We start from the raw sequence: 18,834 nt of genomic DNA on the forward strand, positions 1-18,834 counted from the left end.
TCGCTTGCACTCACGTAACGAAATGATCAGTAATTTCTCGTTTTTTTGCAGTAGATTCCCTTTGCGCTTCGTTTCAGCCAATCGCGTTTCTCGGTTTCGAAATCGACCAATCGCGGCGTAGTCGTCCGTTACACTTTGAATTTGGCGCTTCTGTCATTGTGGAAAAATTGAGGAGAAACATTTATCGTCTTGCTCTCAACGCGTTCAGACGTTTCTTTCATCGATACGCAGACATGGCTAGGACCAAGCAGACTGCCCGAAAGAGTACCGGAGGCAAGGCCCCCAGGAAACAGCTCGCGACCAAGGCTGCTCGTAAGAGTGCCCCGGCGACGGGGGGAGTGAAGAAGCCCCATCGTTACAGGCCCGGTACCGTGGCCCTCAGAGAGATCCGTCGTTACCAGAAGTCGACGGAATTGCTCATTAGGAAATTGCCCTTCCAGCGCCTCGTCCGTGAGATCGCCCAGGACTTCAAGACCGATTTGCGCTTCCAGAGCTCTGCTGTCATGGCTTTGCAGGAGGCCAGCGAGGCCTATCTCGTCGGTCTGTTCGAAGATACCAACTTGTGCGCTATCCACGCCAAGAGAGTTACCATCATGCCCAAAGACATTCAGCTTGCACGTAGGATCCGGGGTGAACGAGCTTAAGTCGTGAAGGAGGAGTAGGAAAAAAAAAACGGCCCTTCTAAGGGCCAACACATGCAAAGAGGTGCGCCTTTTCATTCGCATTGCCACACACGAGTTGAAATAGTTTTTTTTAATCCATACATGAAATTTTTCTGATTGATTAGAAAAGAAAGTTAGGACAAGCCACGTATGTTTTTTTTTTTTGTTTTTTGTTTTGCGCGCAGCGCTGAGAGAAATGTGACGCTGTATTTTATTACTATTGTGCCTCACCCAACCCAGACTTCTAGACTCGCCGGATTCGAATAGAGTTGCTTTGTTTACTGGGGGGTCACTTTTATGGTCTGGGCGTGGCTATCCCCAGCGGACAATGCGATTGTGTTTCGGAACCAGTCTCTAATTTCCCCGGGGGACATTGAGGCGACTGTGTTATTATTATTAAACAATGCGATTTAGCGTGACCTCTTTGCGTGATTTATTGGCCCTGATAAGGGCCTTTTTTTTTTTTTCTTCCTCTCTCGCTTGACTTAAGCTTTCTTTTCGGTTTTCTTGGGCAAGAGAACTGCCTGGATGTTGGGCAGCACTCCTCCCTGAGCTATGGTCACTCCGGACAAGAGCTTGTTCAACTCTTCGTCGTTCCTGATCGCCAGCTGCAGATGTCTGGGAATGATCCTGGTTTTCTTGTTGTCTCGCGCTGCATTTCCTGCCAATTCGAGAACTTCGGCGGCCAGGTATTCCAGGACGGCGGCCAGGTATACCGGAGCTCCGGCACCTACCCTCTCGGCGTAGTTGCCTTTTCGAAGGAGACGGTGGATACGGCCGACGGGAAATTGTAGACCGGCACGGCTAGACCTGGTCTTGCTCTTCCCCTTCACTTTTCCTCCTTTTCCACGTCCAGACATGTTTAATTTTTCCTAAAAAATGATCGGAATCGCGCTTCGCGCTTTTTTTTTGGCGCCGCCAATATCAGCCTGAGAGCTCTGCCTTCCTTGTTTTCCTTTCAGCCAATAGTGCCCCTTTTTGGCGTTTTCGCGATCCGCGTTCGTCGTAGTTGTAGACGAGAAACGCCTTCGTAGTTTTGAACCGAATAATAATCGATAAAACTAAAAGGTTCCGCTGACTATATGACCCGCATTTCCTTCTCCCTCCCCGTATTAACGGTTTCTCTTCTCTTTCCCCCCCCCCCCCCCATACATTTCTTCGTTTTTAAATGAAACTTATTTCTTTTTTTCCTTTTGTTATTAGAGGTGGTGTTTGTTTAGCACTACTGCATGTATGGCATGTCTCTTTCGTCGTTGAAGTTAAAGATTACTGACGTCCCGTATACGGGACAGAAAAGTTTTCTAATTTTCAAGGAAATAAATTATTTTATTCATATTTAGCATTCGGTTCTATACTTATTTTTTGCTTAATGGGCTGAACTTCCAAGAAAAAACGAGTTTAAAGGCGGCACAAAGCACAGATATTCTAATATGATGCTGGTATGCACAAAGAGCTGAAAGGTAATGAACTTGTTGAAACAAAGTGAACGCATGGGAAATACTAAAATAATGTTTATATGCACAAAATGAATGTGAAACGTTAGGGTAAATGAAGGAAAGGCTAAAATGAAGTAAATAAACTTGGCGAAACGAGATGTGTTAATATAATACACTGGGGGCTAAAATGAAATTGAAACAAAGTGGGACGCATGCGAAATACTGGAAATAATGTTTATATTCACAAAAGAAGTATGAAATCATAAATGAATATTTAATTGTTCATGAACGTAGATTGTAGTGAAATTATAATTTCCTATTTTTGTGTGAAATTGAAACAGAAAAAAAAAAAAGAAGTTGGCATTTCTCGTTTCTTTGCATCGCTGACTTTCAGTAGCTAACTAGGAATGATGTATGTCGTGTCTAGTGGCGTAATGGTTACGACGACGGACACGAATCTTGAGCCTAGTGTTTATGAAAGTCATGGGTTCGAATCTGCATTTGGTTATTATAATGAAATAAATTAATGTAATGATTGTAGTATTGTAATGATAATGAAATAAATTGTATGTAAAATATATAAATGTAATGAATAAATGTAAAATACATATTGTATGTAAAATAAATAAATCGCAAAGGGAATCTACTGTTCGAATCTGCATTTGGCTATGATAATTAATTGTTATTTATTATAATAATTACAAATTGTTATCGTATGATAATTTACCTTTCAAAAGTATCGTATCGGCACAGAATTTTTTTTGCTAAAAAATTATTGTAGCAGTTTATAACGTAATCGTGTTAATTGTAACAGATGACTGTGTCGTTGTGGCCTAATGGATAAGACGCTGGACTCAAGAGAATATATTCGGAGGCAGATAATGATATTTTAAATATTGTTGCGCCGAACATATCACGTGGTATATCTATTGTGTGGTAGAAAGTATTGTTGCGAAGCTATACCTTACCTGGGGAACCCCTCGCGGGGGCGCCGCGGGCGGAAAAATAAGGGGGTTTTATTTGAATTTTCATTCCGGTTCCACGCGAGCATGGGTTCGAATCCCACCCAAGACAGTTTCTTCTTTTTTTTTTCCCCCATCCATCACATTTTTCTTTCGCAGAAATTTCATTGATTTTATATATATATATATATATATATATATGCATGCTCGAATAGCTTATTTATTTATGTTTTTTTTTTTCCAGGGATAAATTCACAAGGATTGTTGGTTTCTTCTTCATGAAAGGTAAGCACTCCTAACGTTACATTACACCTCATTATATTATTGCTATATTAAATTACCGTTATGTTAGGCAACAAGTCGTTTGCGACCAGGGTTAAACCTTCTTACTCGATTTATTGGCCCTCAAAAGGGCCTTTTTTTTTCCCCCCCACCCTGAACGAAAAGAAGTTACTTTGAACTGGTGTATTTGGTGACAGCTTTCGTTCCTTCAGACACTGCGTGCTTGGCGAGTTCTCCGGGGAGTAACAGCCGCACTGCAGTTTGGATTTCTCGACTGGTGATGGTGCTTCTCTTGTTGTAGTGGGCCAGTCGTGATGATTCCGCTGCAATTCTTTCAAAGATGTCATTTACGAAGGAGTTCATAATTGACATAGCCTTGCTAGATATCCCGGTGTCTGGGTGGACCTGCTTCAGAACCTTGTAGATGTAGATTGCGAAGCTCTCCTTCCTTCGCTTCTTCCTTTTTTTCTTGTCTCCAGCACGGACAGCCTTCTGGGCCTTTCCGGCTTTCTTCACAGCTTTTCCTGAAGGTGTGGTTGAAATTTTTTCATAACGAAAGGATTTCAAGTTTACTCCACAAGTGAAGTTTCTCATTTGTGATTTTCCGCAACCCAATCTCAAATATAAACAATGGGGGAAGGGAATTCGTATTGTTCACCAGTAGATGGCAGCACTGAGCAGAGTCATATATCAACTTCGCCTTCGGGAACTGAATTACCTAAGAAATTGAATTTGTTCCCCCCCCCCCGCTTCCTTTCCAAACCCCCCCCCCCCCCCCCCCCCCCACACACACACACACACAGATTTCAAAATTCAATCGCTTGTGGAAAATGTTATGTATTGGATTATCCGATTAAACATAATTATCAAATAAATAAAAAAAGAGGATTTATATGATGATGCCAACAGTATCTCGCAGTGCTAAGTAGAATCGTATATGAATCACTGATTTATTTGAAATAAATTTAATTTTTCTTTAATTTGAATATTTTGAAATTAAATCTTATTAAAGAAATTTGCCATGGATTGTGGGATTAGAAGAAATTACTGAAAGGAAAAAAAATTCCAACAGTAGATGGCAGCACTAAGCAGAGCCATATAGGCCCATATCACTGGCCGTATAGTATATTAATTTGTTTAATTTTCTTTTATTCCCTCTCTTCTTCCCCCCCCCCCCCCACATACACATATTTTTAAATTAAATTATTGGAAAATTATGTTACTTACCGATTTAAAAAAAGAAAGAAAAGTGATGCCAACAGCACGCGGTGTTCCCAGGTGGTCACCCTCCCAAGTACTAACCGCGCCCGATGCTGCTTAACTTCGGTGATCGGACGAGAACCGGTGTTTTCAGCATGGTATGGCCGTTGGCGATACATAATGCTCTTTTCACACTTCTTAAGTGATCATAAAATCTATTCAAAGGAGCCCGTCCATTTCCGCTGCTTTGTTCCTTTCTTCCCGTGGGAGTTGGGGCACAGATGGTGTCACATCACACTGGTACTCTAATTGATGACATCACAAAGGAGGCTCTTTCATCTGCCGAAAGCGCAGACGCACAAGCTGGTTGACGGACATGTGAGGAATTCCGCCTAAGGGCCCTTCTACAATTTTTCTTTTTTGCGCAAAATGTTTAAGACATTCTCTAGTTTCCGCCGAAAATGTTGTTTTCTTTTTCCAGTTCAATCTGTACTCTTACAGTAGGCATCGATTCCGCCAACTTTCAGTGCTGCTGCGATAATTTTCTGGAGGGGGGGGGGAAGAAATAACGGTTCCCCCCCCCCCTCCTGTCAAAGGGGGGGGATAAATCAAGTCTTTTATCGACCAATCGAATAACGCCTCGTCGGCGGACCAATGCCCGTTAGACAGCGGTGACGTCAGCTCCGCGCTTTCGAGACAGAGATCGTGATTATTGTCGATTTCCTTTCATTTCTGCTTCAGATTTCGCAAATTCAACATGTCTGGTCGAGGCAAGGGAGGAAAAGGTTTGGGCAAAGGAGGAGCGAAGAGACATCGTAAAGTTCTTCGCGATAACATCCAGGGCATTACGAAACCCGCCATCCGTCGTTTGGCTCGTCGTGGTGGTGTGAAACGTATATCCGGTCTCATTTACGAAGAGACCCGTGGAGTTCTCAAAGTTTTCCTCGAGAACGTTATCAGGGATGCTGTCACTTACACCGAGCACGCCAAGAGGAAAACCGTCACCGCCATGGACGTGGTCTATGCGCTGAAGAGACAAGGCAGAACCCTGTACGGTTTCGGCGGTTAAAAACAGCATATGCGGTTTTCATAGAAGACGCGGAGGAGAAAAAAAAAAAGGCCCTTCTCAGGGCCAAAAAATATATGATAGGTTGAAACTGAGTCGCATAACTTTGTTAAATATGTTTAAAAAACTAAACTTAAAGGGTTGGTACTAAATATTTATTACAAAAAAAATATTGCTGTAATCGTACTTTCGTCAAAGGTCAAGTACTATACGGGCCCCCCCCCCCCCCCCAGAGCTGCGAGGTCTCGTCAGACCTCGTAAGGGGCTTTATGTTCTATATATATATATATATATATATATTTGTGTTCGCGCGCTTTAATAACAAAATCGCGTTGATTATTTATGTTATGTATTTATATATTATCATGATAACACGTATCATATATTTATATGCGAGTTCGGCACCTTCTCACAAACATTTCTTGGCTCTGAAAAGAGCCTTTTTTTTTTTTTCCTTCAAGCCTTGGGCTTACTCCCTCATTTTTTTGCTTTCTTTGCCGTCGTCTTTTTCGGAGTGGACTTTGCTTTTTTCGGCTTCGCCGCTTTCGGTTTCGATGGTTTGGCTGCTTTTTTCGGAGACTTGGTCTTCGGAGCAGATTTCTTGACCGTCGATTTCTTTGCGGGGGCTGCTTTCTTTTTCTCGGACTTCTGTTTGGGCTTTGCGGTCTTCTTGGGGGATTTGGGTTTTTTCGAAGCGCCTTCCTTCTTGGGTTTCTTCACCTGTTTGGCAGCGGCAGAGGGTTCCTTGCTCTTCTGCCCGGATGCGCTCAATTTGAAAGATCCGGTGGCACCCTTGCCCTTGGTCTGAACCAGGGCTCCGCTGACTACGGCGCTCTTCAGGTACTTCTTGATGAAGGGTGAAAGCTTGTCCACGTCCACCTTGTACTGGGCACCGATGTGCTTCTTGATGGCCTGCAGTGAAGATCCGCCCCGTTCTTTAAGACTGGTGATGGCACTGTTCACCATTTCCGATACTTTCGGATGAGAGGGAGCAGCTTTCGGTTTCTTGCTGCCAGCTTTCGCCCCCTTTTTCTTCGGGGTCGAGGCGGCTGGCGCGGCAGATTGAGCTGGTTGTGCACCTTCGGACATGTTCGCTTGCACTCACGTAACGAAATGATCAGTAATTTCTCGTTTTTTTGCAGTAGATTCCCTTTGCGCTTCGTTTCAGCCAATCGCGTTTCTCGGTTTCGAAATCGACCAATCGCGGCGTAGTCGTCCGTTACACTTTGAATTTGGCGCTTCTGTCATTGTGGAAAAATTGAGGAGAAACATTTATCGTCTTGCTCTCAACGCGTTCAGACGTTTCTTTCATCGATACGCAGACATGGCTAGGACCAAGCAGACTGCCCGAAAGAGTACCGGAGGCAAGGCCCCCAGGAAACAGCTCGCGACCAAGGCTGCTCGTAAGAGTGCCCCGGCGACGGGGGGAGTGAAGAAGCCCCATCGTTACAGGCCCGGTACCGTGGCCCTCAGAGAGATCCGTCGTTACCAGAAGTCGACGGAATTGCTCATTAGGAAATTGCCCTTCCAGCGCCTCGTCCGTGAGATCGCCCAGGACTTCAAGACCGATTTGCGCTTCCAGAGCTCTGCTGTCATGGCTTTGCAGGAGGCCAGCGAGGCCTATCTCGTCGGTCTGTTCGAAGATACCAACTTGTGCGCTATCCACGCCAAGAGAGTTACCATCATGCCCAAAGACATTCAGCTTGCACGTAGGATCCGGGGTGAACGAGCTTAAGTCGTGAAGGAGGAGTAGGAAAAAAAAAACGGCCCTTCTAAGGGCCAACACATGCAAAGAGGTGCGCCTTTTCATTCGCATTGCCACACACGAGTTGAAATAGTTTTTTTTAATCCATACATGAAATTTTTCTGATTGATTAGAAAAGAAAGTTAGGACAAGCCACGTATGTTTTTTTTTTTTGTTTTTTGTTTTGCGCGCAGCGCTGAGAGAAATGTGACGCTGTATTTTATTACTATTGTGCCTCACCCAACCCAGACTTCTAGACTCGCCGGATTCGAATAGAGTTGCTTTGTTTACTGGGGGGTCACTTTTATGGTCTGGGCGTGGCTATCCCCAGCGGACAATGCGATTGTGTTTCGGAACCAGTCTCTAATTTCCCCGGGGGACATTGAGGCGACTGTGTTATTATTATTAAACAATGCGATTTAGCGTGACCTCTTTGCGTGATTTATTGGCCCTGATAAGGGCCTTTTTTTTTTTTTCTTCCTCTCTCGCTTGACTTAAGCTTTCTTTTCGGTTTTCTTGGGCAAGAGAACTGCCTGGATGTTGGGCAGCACTCCTCCCTGAGCTATGGTCACTCCGGACAAGAGCTTGTTCAACTCTTCGTCGTTCCTGATCGCCAGCTGCAGATGTCTGGGAATGATCCTGGTTTTCTTGTTGTCTCGCGCTGCATTTCCTGCCAATTCGAGAACTTCGGCGGCCAGGTATTCCAGGACGGCGGCCAGGTATACCGGAGCTCCGGCACCTACCCTCTCGGCGTAGTTGCCTTTTCGAAGGAGACGGTGGATACGGCCGACGGGAAATTGTAGACCGGCACGGCTAGACCTGGTCTTGCTCTTCCCCTTCACTTTTCCTCCTTTTCCACGTCCAGACATGTTTAATTTTTCCTAAAAAATGATCGGAATCGCGCTTCGCGCTTTTTTTTTGGCGCCGCCAATATCAGCCTGAGAGCTCTGCCTTCCTTGTTTTCCTTTCAGCCAATAGTGCCCCTTTTTGGCGTTTTCGCGATCCGCGTTCGTCGTAGTTGTAGACGAGAAACGCCTTCGTAGTTTTGAACCGAATAATAATCGATAAAACTAAAAGGTTCCGCTGACTATATGACCCGCATTTCCTTCTCCCTCCCCGTATTAACGGTTTCTCTTCTCTTTCCCCCCCCCCCCCCCATACATTTCTTCGTTTTTAAATGAAACTTATTTCTTTTTTTCCTTTTGTTATTAGAGGTGGTGTTTGTTTAGCACTACTGCATGTATGGCATGTCTCTTTCGTCGTTGAAGTTAAAGATTACTGACGTCCCGTATACGGGACAGAAAAGTTTTCTAATTTTCAAGGAAATAAATTATTTTATTCATATTTAGCATTCGGTTCTATACTTATTTTTTGCTTAATGGGCTGAACTTCCAAGAAAAAACGAGTTTAAAGGCGGCACAAAGCACAGATATTCTAATATGATGCTGGTATGCACAAAGAGCTGAAAGGTAATGAACTTGTTGAAACAAAGTGAACGCATGGGAAATACTAAAATAATGTTTATATGCACAAAATGAATGTGAAACGTTAGGGTAAATGAAGGAAAGGCTAAAATGAAGTAAATAAACTTGGCGAAACGAGATGTGTTAATATAATACACTGGGGGCTAAAATGAAATTGAAACAAAGTGGGACGCATGCGAAATACTGGAAATAATGTTTATATTCACAAAAGAAGTATGAAATCATAAATGAATATTTAATTGTTCATGAACGTAGATTGTAGTGAAATTATAATTTCCTATTTTTGTGTGAAATTGAAACAGAAAAAAAAAAAAGAAGTTGGCATTTCTCGTTTCTTTGCATCGCTGACTTTCAGTAGCTAACTAGGAATGATGTATGTCGTGTCTAGTGGCGTAATGGTTACGACGACGGACACGAATCTTGAGCCTAGTGTTTATGAAAGTCATGGGTTCGAATCTGCATTTGGTTATTATAATGAAATAAATTAATGTAATGATTGTAGTATTGTAATGATAATGAAATAAATTGTATGTAAAATATATAAATGTAATGAATAAATGTAAAATACATATTGTATGTAAAATAAATAAATCGCAAAGGGAATCTACTGTTCGAATCTGCATTTGGCTATGATAATTAATTGTTATTTATTATAATAATTACAAATTGTTATCGTATGATAATTTACCTTTCAAAAGTATCGTATCGGCACAGAATTTTTTTTGCTAAAAAATTATTGTAGCAGTTTATAACGTAATCGTGTTAATTGTAACAGATGACTGTGTCGTTGTGGCCTAATGGATAAGACGCTGGACTCAAGAGAATATATTCGGAGGCAGATAATGATATTTTAAATATTGTTGCGCCGAACATATCACGTGGTATATCTATTGTGTGGTAGAAAGTATTGTTGCGAAGCTATACCTTACCTGGGGAACCCCTCGCGGGGGCGCCGCGGGCGGAAAAATAAGGGGGTTTTATTTGAATTTTCATTCCGGTTCCACGCGAGCATGGGTTCGAATCCCACCCAAGACAGTTTCTTCTTTTTTTTTTCCCCCATCCATCACATTTTTCTTTCGCAGAAATTTCATTGATTTTATATATATATATATATATATATATATGCATGCTCGAATAGCTTATTTATTTATGTTTTTTTTTTTCCAGGGATAAATTCACAAGGATTGTTGGTTTCTTCTTCATGAAAGGTAAGCACTCCTAACGTTACATTACACCTCATTATATTATTGCTATATTAAATTACCGTTATGTTAGGCAACAAGTCGTTTGCGACCAGGGTTAAACCTTCTTACTCGATTTATTGGCCCTCAAAAGGGCCTTTTTTTTTCCCCCCCACCCTGAACGAAAAGAAGTTACTTTGAACTGGTGTATTTGGTGACAGCTTTCGTTCCTTCAGACACTGCGTGCTTGGCGAGTTCTCCGGGGAGTAACAGCCGCACTGCAGTTTGGATTTCTCGACTGGTGATGGTGCTTCTCTTGTTGTAGTGGGCCAGTCGTGATGATTCCGCTGCAATTCTTTCAAAGATGTCATTTACGAAGGAGTTCATAATTGACATAGCCTTGCTAGATATCCCGGTGTCTGGGTGGACCTGCTTCAGAACCTTGTAGATGTAGATTGCGAAGCTCTCCTTCCTTCGCTTCTTCCTTTTTTTCTTGTCTCCAGCACGGACAGCCTTCTGGGCCTTTCCGGCTTTCTTCACAGCTTTTCCTGAAGGTTGTGGCGGCATTTTACCTGCAAAAAATTACGAAAATGTGTAAATGCGGAATGCGGAATGCAAGAATTTTGTGCCGAGTCCTGCCCTCAGGGCTATTACAGCGGCTTACAAAAGGCCTGGCAGCTAAAAGTCAATGGGCCATGAAATAAATTTCCTGACCCAAGGGCCATAGTCAAAATTGGGTAGAATCCGCTAGTGAAGTTTAAATTTCGTAATTTTTTGCAGTGTTACACAAGAGTGTCGGGGGAGAGAATTTATTAAACAATGCGACTGGAATATGCGTCGTGGAAAAATTTTGAAGAGTGGTTCTGGATCTCGGAATTATTGAAAATAATTCCGGAGTTGAAAAATGCCGTCACAACCCCAAAAGGTTAGTCGTTTTAGTGAAGAAGTGTAGCTGGTGAAGAAAGCCGGAGAGCCTGGTCTTCTGTGATTGGACCGCTGGATGGAGCCCTTGGATTGGCTGGACCTCTCTGCTATCCAGGATCTGAAAATAAAGATAGGAAAAAACAAAGTTCCTAGACGGTGGGAAAGGTATGTTAGAAAAATAAAGTAAATGTTAGTTAAATGAAATGAAAAGTTTTTTTTTTTTTTTTTTCTTTAAATTATGAGTTTTTTTTGAAGTAGATTTTTAAGAATTTTTGAAAGAGGATACCATGAAAAGGAAATGGCGGGAAGGACCTGAAACAAAATAGGCTAAGTTTCGGCGATCTTCCCACAGAGTTTCTCGGCCAGGTTCGAGAAGTCTCTATATAGAGAAAGAGAGACACCATCGGCTATGTTTTCTTCGGCCATGATCGAGATTAGTGATCTGATCTCGTTGATGGATTTCTTTGCCAAGTTTTCAAAATTTCTTGGGCGGCTAGGAGACGTCACGGGAGAGGCGACGGTAGCTGGTTCCTTGAGGACCGGAAGCTTGGCCGAGGGCTGTTCCGCTGCCGTTTGCGCAGGTGTGTCCATCGGTTCTGCCGCTTGAGTCGTGTTTTGGCTTCGGAGAAAAGTGTTGAATTTTAGAAGCACTGGCCGTGGTAAGAAAGCACTTGCAGTTTTGGTCTTGCTTCGGGAGAAAGTCTGGGACGAGATGGTAATGTCCTTTGCAAGCTGAGTCGAGGGTTTACGAGATTTTCGAATTTTTAGGAATTCGGGACACTTGCGATAATTTGCAGGGTGTGGCCCGAGACACAGAACACAGGTCGGCGTATCCCGTCCTCGCACCTTGCCGCATTGCCCGGGCTCATGAGTGTCCGTGCATTTGACACACCTGTAGGCATTGACGCAGGTGTCAGCAAAGTGCGAGAACCGAAGACATCGTCTGCATTGAAATTCTTGGAAGTTTTTGATAAATCTTTCCATGGTGATTTCGAGATGTGAGATGGTCTTTAGTTGGAGAATCTTGAGGTTAGCCTCGCTTTTTTTGAGTGTGATTCTCCAAGATTTGGACTTTGTTTTTCTGAAGACCTCAACTTTTTTAGTTGAAAAGCCAAGTTGGCTGAGGGCGGTCTGTATGTCCTTTAACGGGGTGCCTGGCTCGAGACCCCGCAGCAGGACAGCGAAAAAGTCAGATTTTTTTTCTTTCGGTCTAATGAGAATACGCTCATTCTCAAGCCACTTTTGAGCAGCGGTGAGATCATCTGCTAAGGTGAAAGAGATATTGATCTGATTGCCGTCTAGCTTAGCCGAGTAAGGGCTGTTGCAGATACGGGCAAGCTGAGCGTCGGTTTGTAGCCATTTCCCGTTGCAGACAATCGAGATGGTGAGGTTCTGTAAGTCCTCTTTCGATTGGCTGAGAGCGTCTGTTGGGCCAATAGCAGAAGAGCAGGCTGTTTTCTCCACTGGGGATGCCATATCACCCGCGGAAAAAGCATACGGGACCGAGTTTTGCACTGCTGGTTCAGTGGTTAGGTCCATCTGCTGTGCTGGTTCTGCGATTACCTCTGTCTCTGGGACAGGATTTTCTGTTTCAGCGGGTTCATCAGGGGTTGGAGCTTGTTCAGCAGATCTAGAGAGAGAGAGAGAAGTGGCAGCTTCTGGCGTCAGTGTGCACCTGGGCTCCCGGTCTGGACTCGTTTCTGACCTGAAAATAGAAGAATCGCTGACCTCGTTCGTCTCCGGTTTGTCCGGATCCGTGAGGATTTCTTTCGAGGGCTCTTCGTAGAGGACGCAGCTGGTGCCCTCGAAATCTTTTAGCCTGACCACCAGGTCCCATTTGTAGCAGGAGCTATTGTGACTGTAGACAATTTCCATGAGTTGTCTTTCCAGTTCGCACCGGATCTCGTTGGTGATCCAGGTTTTAGCATCCTTTGCGATGTCTACAAGGAGATCCACGGCCTGGCATTGGAGATGAGGGTCGTAAGCCGTTTCCTCTCTGGAGCGTAGCTTGAAGGCACGCCGAGTGGAGTCCACCTCCGCGAAGAATTTCGACCATGCAATTGAGTGCTTCGAAAAGGATTCGTGGTGCAACAGGCAATTGTAGTTCCTCGCGGTGGCAGGCGCCGGCTTAGGTGCGGCTGGCTTCGGCTTCCTTTTTGTTCTGGCCATGTCCGAACCTGAAATAAAAAAGAAATGGCTCCCTAGTTGGAGCGAGCAAAAATACGACCGTCCCCTTCAGAATCTGGGGCGCGAATGAACTCCGATGTGATGTGTTAAAAAATTTTGAAATTTTTTCATAACGAAAGGATTTCAAGTTTACTCCACAAGTGAAGTTTCTCATTTGTGATTTTCCGCAACCCAATCTCAAATATAAACAATGGGGGAAGGGAATTCGTATTGTTCACCAGTAGATGGCAGCACTGAGCAGAGTCATATATCAACTTCGCCTTCGGGAACTGAATTACCTAAGAAATTGAATTTGTTCCCCCCCCCCGCTTCCTTTCCAAACCCCCCCCCCCCCCCCCCCCCACACACACACACACACAGATTTCAAAATTCAATCGCTTGTGGAAAATGTTATGTATTGGATTATCCGATTAAACATAATTATCAAATAAATAAAAAAAGAGGATTTATATGATGATGCCAACAGTATCTCGCAGTGCTAAGTAGAATCGTATATGAATCACTGATTTATTTGAAATAAATTTAATTTTTCTTTAATTTGAATATTTTGAAATTAAATCTTATTAAAGAAATTTGCCATGGATTGTGGGATTAGAAGAAATTACTGAAAGGAAAAAAAATTCCAACAGTAGATGGCAGCACTAAGCAGAGCCATATAGGCCCATATCACTGGCCGTATAGTATATTAATTTGTTTAATTTTCTTTTATTCCCTCTCTTCTTCCCCCCCCCCCCCCACATACACATATTTTTAAATTAAATTATTGGAAAATTATGTTACTTACCGATTTAAAAAAAGAAAGAAAAGTGATGCCAACAGCACGCGGTGTTCCCAGGTGGTCACCCTCCCAAGTACTAACCGCGCCCGATGCTGCTTAACTTCGGTGATCGGACGAGAACCGGTGTTTTCAGCATGGTATGGCCGTTGGCGATACATAATGCTCTTTTCACACTTCTTAAGTGATCATAAAATCTATTCAAAGGAGCCCGTCCATTTCCGCTGCTTTGTTCCTTTCTTCCCGTGGGAGTTGGGGCACAGATGGTGTCACATCACACTGGTACTCTAATTGATGACATCACAAAGGAGGCTCTTTCATCTGCCGAAAGCGCAGACGCACAAGCTGGTTGACGGACATGTGAGGAATTCCGCCTAAGGGCCCTTCTACAATTTTTCTTTTTTGCGCAAAATGTTTAAGACATTCTCTAGTTTCCGCCGAAAATGTTGTTTTCTTTTTCCAGTTCAATCTGTACTCTTACAGTAGGCATCGATTCCGCCAACTTTCAGTGCTGCTGCGATAATTTTCTGGAGGGGGGGGGGAAGAAATAACGGTTCCCCCCCCCCCTCCTGTCAAAGGGGGGGGATAAATCAAGTCTTTTATCGACCAATCGAATAACGCCTCGTCGGCGGACCAATGCCCGTTAGACAGCGGTGACGTCAGCTCCGCGCTTTCGAGACAGAGATCGTGATTATTGTCGATTTCCTTTCATTTCTGCTTCAGATTTCGCAAATTCAACATGTCTGGTCGAGGCAAGGGAGGAAAAGGTTTGGGCAAAGGAGGAGCGAAGAGACATCGTAAAGTTCTTCGCGATAACATCCAGGGCATTACGAAACCCGCCATCCGTCGTTTGGCTCGTCGTGGTGGTGTGAAACGTATATCCGGTCTCATTTACGAAGAGACCCGTGGAGTTCTCAAAGTTTTCCTCGAGAACGTTATCAGGGATGCTGTCACTTACACCGAGCACGCCAAGAGGAAAACCGTCACCGCCATGGACGTGGTCTATGCGCTGAAGAGACAAGGCAGAACCCTGTACGGTTTCGGCGGTTAAAAACAGCATATGCGGTTTTCATAGAAGACGCGGAGGAGAAAAAAAAAAAGGCCCTTCTCAGGGCCAAAAAATATATGATAGGTTGAAACTGAGTCGCATAACTTTGTTAAATATGTTTAAAAAACTAAACTTAAAGGGTTGGTACTAAATATTTATTACAAAAAAAATATTGCTGTAATCGTACTTTCGTCAAAGGTCAAGTACTATACGGGCCCCCCCCCCCCCCCCAGAGCTGCGAGGTCTCGTCAGACCTCGTAAGGGGCTTTATGTTCTATATATATATATATATATATATATTTGTGTTCGCGCGCTTTAATAACAAAATCGCGTTGATTATTTATGTTATGTATTTATATATTATCATGATAACACGTATCATATATTTATATGCGAGTTCGGCACCTTCTCACAAACATTTCTTGGCTCTGAAAAGAGCCTTTTTTTTTTTTTCCTTCAAGCCTTGGGCTTACTCCCTCATTTTTTTGCTTTCTTTGCCGTCGTCTTTTTCGGAGTGGACTTTGCTTTTTTCGGCTTCGCCGCTTTCGGTTTCGATGGTTTGGCTGCTTTTTTCGGAGACTTGGTCTTCGGAGCAGATTTCTTGACCGTCGATTTCTTTGCGGGGGCTGCTTTCTTTTTCTCGGACTTCTGTTTGGGCTTTGCGGTCTTCTTGGGGGATTTGGGTTTTTTCGAAGCGCCTTCCTTCTTGGGTTTCTTCACCTGTTTGGCAGCGGCAGAGGGTTCCTTGCTCTTCTGCCCGGATGCGCTCAATTTGAAAGATCCGGTGGCACCCTTGCCCTTGGTCTGAACCAGGGCTCCGCTGACTACGGCGCTCTTCAGGTACTTCTTGATGAAGGGTGAAAGCTTGTCCACGTCCACCTTGTACTGGGCACCGATGTGCTTCTTGATGGCCTGCAGTGAAGATCCGCCCCGTTCTTTAAGACTGGTGATGGCACTGTTCACCATTTCCGATACTTTCGGATGAGAGGGAGCAGCTTTCGGTTTCTTGCTGCCAGCTTTCGCCCCCTTTTTCTTCGGGGTCGAGGCGGCTGGCGCGGCAGATTGAGCTGGTTGTGCACCTTCGGACATGTTCGCTTGCACTCACGTAACGAAATGATCAGTAATTTCTCGTTTTTTTGCAGTAGATTCCCTTTGCGCTTCGTTTCAGCCAATCGCGTTTCTCGGTTTCGAAATCGACCAATCGCGGCGTAGTCGTCCGTTACACTTTGAATTTGGCGCTTCTGTCATTGTGGAAAAATTGAGGAGAAACATTTATCGTCTTGCTCTCAACGCGTTCAGACGTTTCTTTCATCGATACGCAGACATGGCTAGGACCAAGCAGACTGCCCGAAAGAGTACCGGAGGCAAGGCCCCCAGGAAACAGCTCGCGACCAAGGCTGCTCGTAAGAGTGCCCCGGCGACGGGGGGAGTGAAGAAGCCCCATCGTTACAGGCCCGGTACCGTGGCCCTCAGAGAGATCCGTCGTTACCAGAAGTCGACGGAATTGCTCATTAGGAAATTGCCCTTCCAGCGCCTCGTCCGTGAGATCGCCCAGGACTTCAAGACCGATTTGCGCTTCCAGAGCTCTGCTGTCATGGCTTTGCAGGAGGCCAGCGAGGCCTATCTCGTCGGTCTGTTCGAAGATACCAACTTGTGCGCTATCCACGCCAAGAGAGTTACCATCATGCCCAAAGACATTCAGCTTGCACGTAGGATCCGGGGTGAACGAGCTTAAGTCGTGAAGGAGGAGTAGGAAAAAAAAAACGGCCCTTCTAAGGGCCAACACATGCAAAGAGGTGCGCCTTTTCATTCGCATTGCCACACACGAGTTGAAATAGTTTTTTTTAATCCATACATGAAATTTTTCTGATTGATTAGAAAAGAAAGTTAGGACAAGCCACGTATGTTTTTTTTTTTTGTTTTTTGTTTTGCGCGCAGCGCTGAGAGAAATGTGACGCTGTATTTTATTACTATTGTGCCTCACCCAACCCAGACTTCTAGACTCGCCGGATTCGAATAGAGTTGCTTTGTTTACTGGGGGGTCACTTTTATGGTCTGGGCGTGGCTATCCCCAGCGGACAATGCGATTGTGTTTCGGAACCAGTCTCTAATTTCCCCGGGGGACATTGAGGCGACTGTGTTATTATTATTAAACAATGCGATTTAGCGTGACCTCTTTGCGTGATTTATTGGCCCTGATAAGGGCCTTTTTTTTTTTTTCTTCCTCTCTCGCTTGACTTAAGCTTTCTTTTCGGTTTTCTTGGGCAAGAGAACTGCCTGGATGTTGGGCAGCACTCCTCCCTGAGCTATGGTCACTCCGGACAAGAGCTTGTTCAACTCTTCGTCGTTCCTGATCGCCAGCTGCAGATGTCTGGGAATGATCCTGGTTTTCTTGTTGTCTCGCGCTGCATTTCCTGCCAATTCGAGAACTTCGGCGGCCAGGTATTCCAGGACGGCGGCCAGGTATACCGGAGCTCCGGCACCTACCCTCTCGGCGTAGTTGCCTTTTCGAAGGAGACGGTGGATACGGCCGACGGGAAATTGTAGACCGGCACGGCTAGACCTGGTCTTGCTCTTCCCCTTCACTTTTCCTCCTTTTCCACGTCCAGACATGTTTAATTTTTCCTAAAAAATGATCGGAATCGCGCTTCGCGCTTTTTTTTTGGCGCCGCCAATATCAGCCTGAGAGCTCTGCCTTCCTTGTTTTCCTTTCAGCCAATAGTGCCCCTTTTTGGCGTTTTCGCGATCCGCGTTCGTCGTAGTTGTAGACGAGAAACGCCTTCGTAGTTTTGAACCGAATAATAATCGATAAAACTAAAAGGTTCCGCTGACTATATGACCCGCATTTCCTTCTCCCTCCCCGTATTAACGGTTTCTCTTCTCTTTCCCCCCCCCCCCCCCATACATTTCTTCGTTTTTAAATGAAACTTATTTCTTTTTTTCCTTTTGTTATTAGAGGTGGTGTTTGTTTAGCACTACTGCATGTATGGCATGTCTCTTTCGTCGTTGAAGTTAAAGATTACTGACGTCCCGTATACGGGACAGAAAAGTTTTCTAATTTTCAAGGAAATAAATTATTTTATTCATATTTAGCATTCGGTTCTATACTTATTTTTTGCTTAATGGGCTGAACTTCCAAGAAAAAACGAGTTTAAAGGCGGCACAAAGCACAGATATTCTAATATGATGCTGGTATGCACAAAGAGCTGAAAGGTAATGAACTTGTTGAAACAAAGTGAACGCATGGGAAATACTAAAATAATGTTTATATGCACAAAATGAATGTGAAACGTTAGGGTAAATGAAGGAAAGGCTAAAATGAAGTAAATAAACTTGGCGAAACGAGATGTGTTAATATAATACACTGGGGGCTAAAATGAAATTGAAACAAAGTGGGACGCATGCGAAATACTGGAAATAATGTTTATATTCACAAAAGAAGTATGAAATCATAAATGAATATTTAATTGTTCATGAACGTAGATTGTAGTGAAATTATAATTTCCTATTTTTGTGTGAAATTGAAACAGAAAAAAAAAAAAGAAGTTGGCATTTCTCGTTTCTTTGCATCGCTGACTTTCAGTAGCTAACTAGGAATGATGTATGTCGTGTCTAGTGGCGTAATGGTTACGACGACGGACACGAATCTTGAGCCTAGTGTTTATGAAAGTCATGGGTTCGAATCTGCATTTGGTTATTATAATGAAATAAATTAATGTAATGATTGTAGTATTGTAATGATAATGAAATAAATTGTATGTAAAATATATAAATGTAATGAATAAATGTAAAATACATATTGTATGTAAAATAAATAAATCGCAAAGGGAATCTACTGTTCGAATCTGCATTTGGCTATGATAATTAATTGTTATTTATTATA

The 18,834-nt window shown here is 43.7% G+C and overlaps 9 protein-coding genes, 2 non-coding genes and 3 pseudogenes across 11 annotated transcripts; 5 read left to right on the forward strand and 9 right to left on the reverse strand.

Moving 5' to 3' along the window:
* Positions 1-221: 221 nt before the first annotated feature.
* LOC149077746 (histone H3) lies at positions 222-664 on the forward strand. Its single transcript, XM_089242952.1, has one exon. It carries the CDS (start codon positions 234-236, stop codon positions 642-644), a length of 411 nt encoding a protein of 136 aa, XP_089099078.1. The 5' UTR covers positions 222-233; the 3' UTR covers positions 645-664.
* Positions 665-1,147: 483 nt separating this feature from the next.
* On the reverse strand, positions 1,148-1,522 carry LOC149077747 (histone H2A). Its single transcript, XM_089242953.1, has one exon. It carries the CDS (start codon positions 1,520-1,522, stop codon positions 1,148-1,150), a length of 375 nt encoding a protein of 124 aa, XP_089099079.1.
* A 1,988-nt stretch (positions 1,523-3,510) lies between these two features.
* On the reverse strand, positions 3,511-3,936 carry LOC149077748 (histone H2B pseudogene; annotated as a pseudogene).
* Positions 3,937-4,595: 659 nt separating this feature from the next.
* LOC149077749 (5S ribosomal RNA) lies at positions 4,596-4,714 on the reverse strand. Its single transcript, XR_016194253.1, has one exon. It is a non-coding gene; the product is annotated as a 5S ribosomal RNA (ribosomal RNA).
* A 585-nt stretch (positions 4,715-5,299) lies between these two features.
* On the forward strand, positions 5,300-5,611 carry LOC149077750 (histone H4). The gene has a single exon (XM_089242954.1). The coding sequence runs from the start codon at positions 5,300-5,302 to the stop codon at positions 5,609-5,611; it is 312 nt and encodes a 103-aa protein (XP_089099080.1).
* A 474-nt stretch (positions 5,612-6,085) lies between these two features.
* On the reverse strand, positions 6,086-6,697 carry LOC149077751 (histone H1-III pseudogene; annotated as a pseudogene).
* A 223-nt stretch (positions 6,698-6,920) lies between these two features.
* LOC149077752 (histone H3) lies at positions 6,921-7,362 on the forward strand. The gene has a single exon (XM_089242956.1). It carries the CDS (start codon positions 6,933-6,935, stop codon positions 7,341-7,343), a length of 411 nt encoding a protein of 136 aa, XP_089099082.1. The 5' UTR covers positions 6,921-6,932; the 3' UTR covers positions 7,344-7,362.
* A 484-nt stretch (positions 7,363-7,846) lies between these two features.
* On the reverse strand, positions 7,847-8,221 carry LOC149077753 (histone H2A). The gene has a single exon (XM_089242957.1). It carries the CDS (start codon positions 8,219-8,221, stop codon positions 7,847-7,849), a length of 375 nt encoding a protein of 124 aa, XP_089099083.1.
* Positions 8,222-10,209: 1,988 nt separating this feature from the next.
* On the reverse strand, positions 10,210-10,584 carry LOC149077754 (histone H2B). The gene has a single exon (XM_089242958.1). It carries the CDS (start codon positions 10,582-10,584, stop codon positions 10,210-10,212), a length of 375 nt encoding a protein of 124 aa, XP_089099084.1.
* Positions 10,585-13,938: 3,354 nt separating this feature from the next.
* On the reverse strand, positions 13,939-14,057 carry LOC149077755 (5S ribosomal RNA). The gene has a single exon (XR_016194255.1). It is a non-coding gene; the product is annotated as a 5S ribosomal RNA (ribosomal RNA).
* A 585-nt stretch (positions 14,058-14,642) lies between these two features.
* Positions 14,643-14,954, forward strand: LOC149077756 (histone H4). The gene has a single exon (XM_089242959.1). It carries the CDS (start codon positions 14,643-14,645, stop codon positions 14,952-14,954), a length of 312 nt encoding a protein of 103 aa, XP_089099085.1.
* A 474-nt stretch (positions 14,955-15,428) lies between these two features.
* On the reverse strand, positions 15,429-16,040 carry LOC149077757 (histone H1-III pseudogene; annotated as a pseudogene).
* Positions 16,041-16,263: 223 nt separating this feature from the next.
* Positions 16,264-16,701, forward strand: LOC149077758 (histone H3). The gene has a single exon (XM_089242961.1). The coding sequence runs from the start codon at positions 16,276-16,278 to the stop codon at positions 16,684-16,686; it is 411 nt and encodes a 136-aa protein (XP_089099087.1). The 5' UTR covers positions 16,264-16,275; the 3' UTR covers positions 16,687-16,701.
* A 488-nt stretch (positions 16,702-17,189) lies between these two features.
* On the reverse strand, positions 17,190-17,564 carry LOC149077759 (histone H2A). Its single transcript, XM_089242962.1, has one exon. It carries the CDS (start codon positions 17,562-17,564, stop codon positions 17,190-17,192), a length of 375 nt encoding a protein of 124 aa, XP_089099088.1.
* Between the last annotated feature and the right edge of the window lie 1,270 nt (positions 17,565-18,834).

Source organism: Pholcus phalangioides, unplaced genomic scaffold (assembly GCF_987345545.1).
Source record: "Pholcus phalangioides strain wild (caught in Gottingen) unplaced genomic scaffold, Ppha-v1.0 ptg000015l_1, whole genome shotgun sequence".
NCBI classification, from domain to species: Eukaryota; Metazoa; Arthropoda; class Arachnida; order Araneae; family Pholcidae; genus Pholcus; species Pholcus phalangioides.

Excerpts from the sequence above, each read along its gene's own strand:
- LOC149077746 (XM_089242952.1), top strand. The coding sequence starts at position 234 with ATGGCTAGGACCAAGCAGACTGCCCGAAAGAGTACCGGAGGCAAGGCC.
- LOC149077747 (XM_089242953.1), bottom strand. The coding sequence starts at position 1,522 with ATGTCTGGACGTGGAAAAGGAGGAAAAGTGAAGGGGAAGAGCAAGACC.
- LOC149077750 (XM_089242954.1), top strand. The coding sequence starts at position 5,300 with ATGTCTGGTCGAGGCAAGGGAGGAAAAGGTTTGGGCAAAGGAGGAGCG.
- LOC149077752 (XM_089242956.1), top strand. The coding sequence starts at position 6,933 with ATGGCTAGGACCAAGCAGACTGCCCGAAAGAGTACCGGAGGCAAGGCC.
- LOC149077753 (XM_089242957.1), bottom strand. The coding sequence starts at position 8,221 with ATGTCTGGACGTGGAAAAGGAGGAAAAGTGAAGGGGAAGAGCAAGACC.
- LOC149077754 (XM_089242958.1), bottom strand. The coding sequence starts at position 10,584 with ATGCCGCCACAACCTTCAGGAAAAGCTGTGAAGAAAGCCGGAAAGGCC.
- LOC149077756 (XM_089242959.1), top strand. The coding sequence starts at position 14,643 with ATGTCTGGTCGAGGCAAGGGAGGAAAAGGTTTGGGCAAAGGAGGAGCG.
- LOC149077758 (XM_089242961.1), top strand. The coding sequence starts at position 16,276 with ATGGCTAGGACCAAGCAGACTGCCCGAAAGAGTACCGGAGGCAAGGCC.
- LOC149077759 (XM_089242962.1), bottom strand. The coding sequence starts at position 17,564 with ATGTCTGGACGTGGAAAAGGAGGAAAAGTGAAGGGGAAGAGCAAGACC.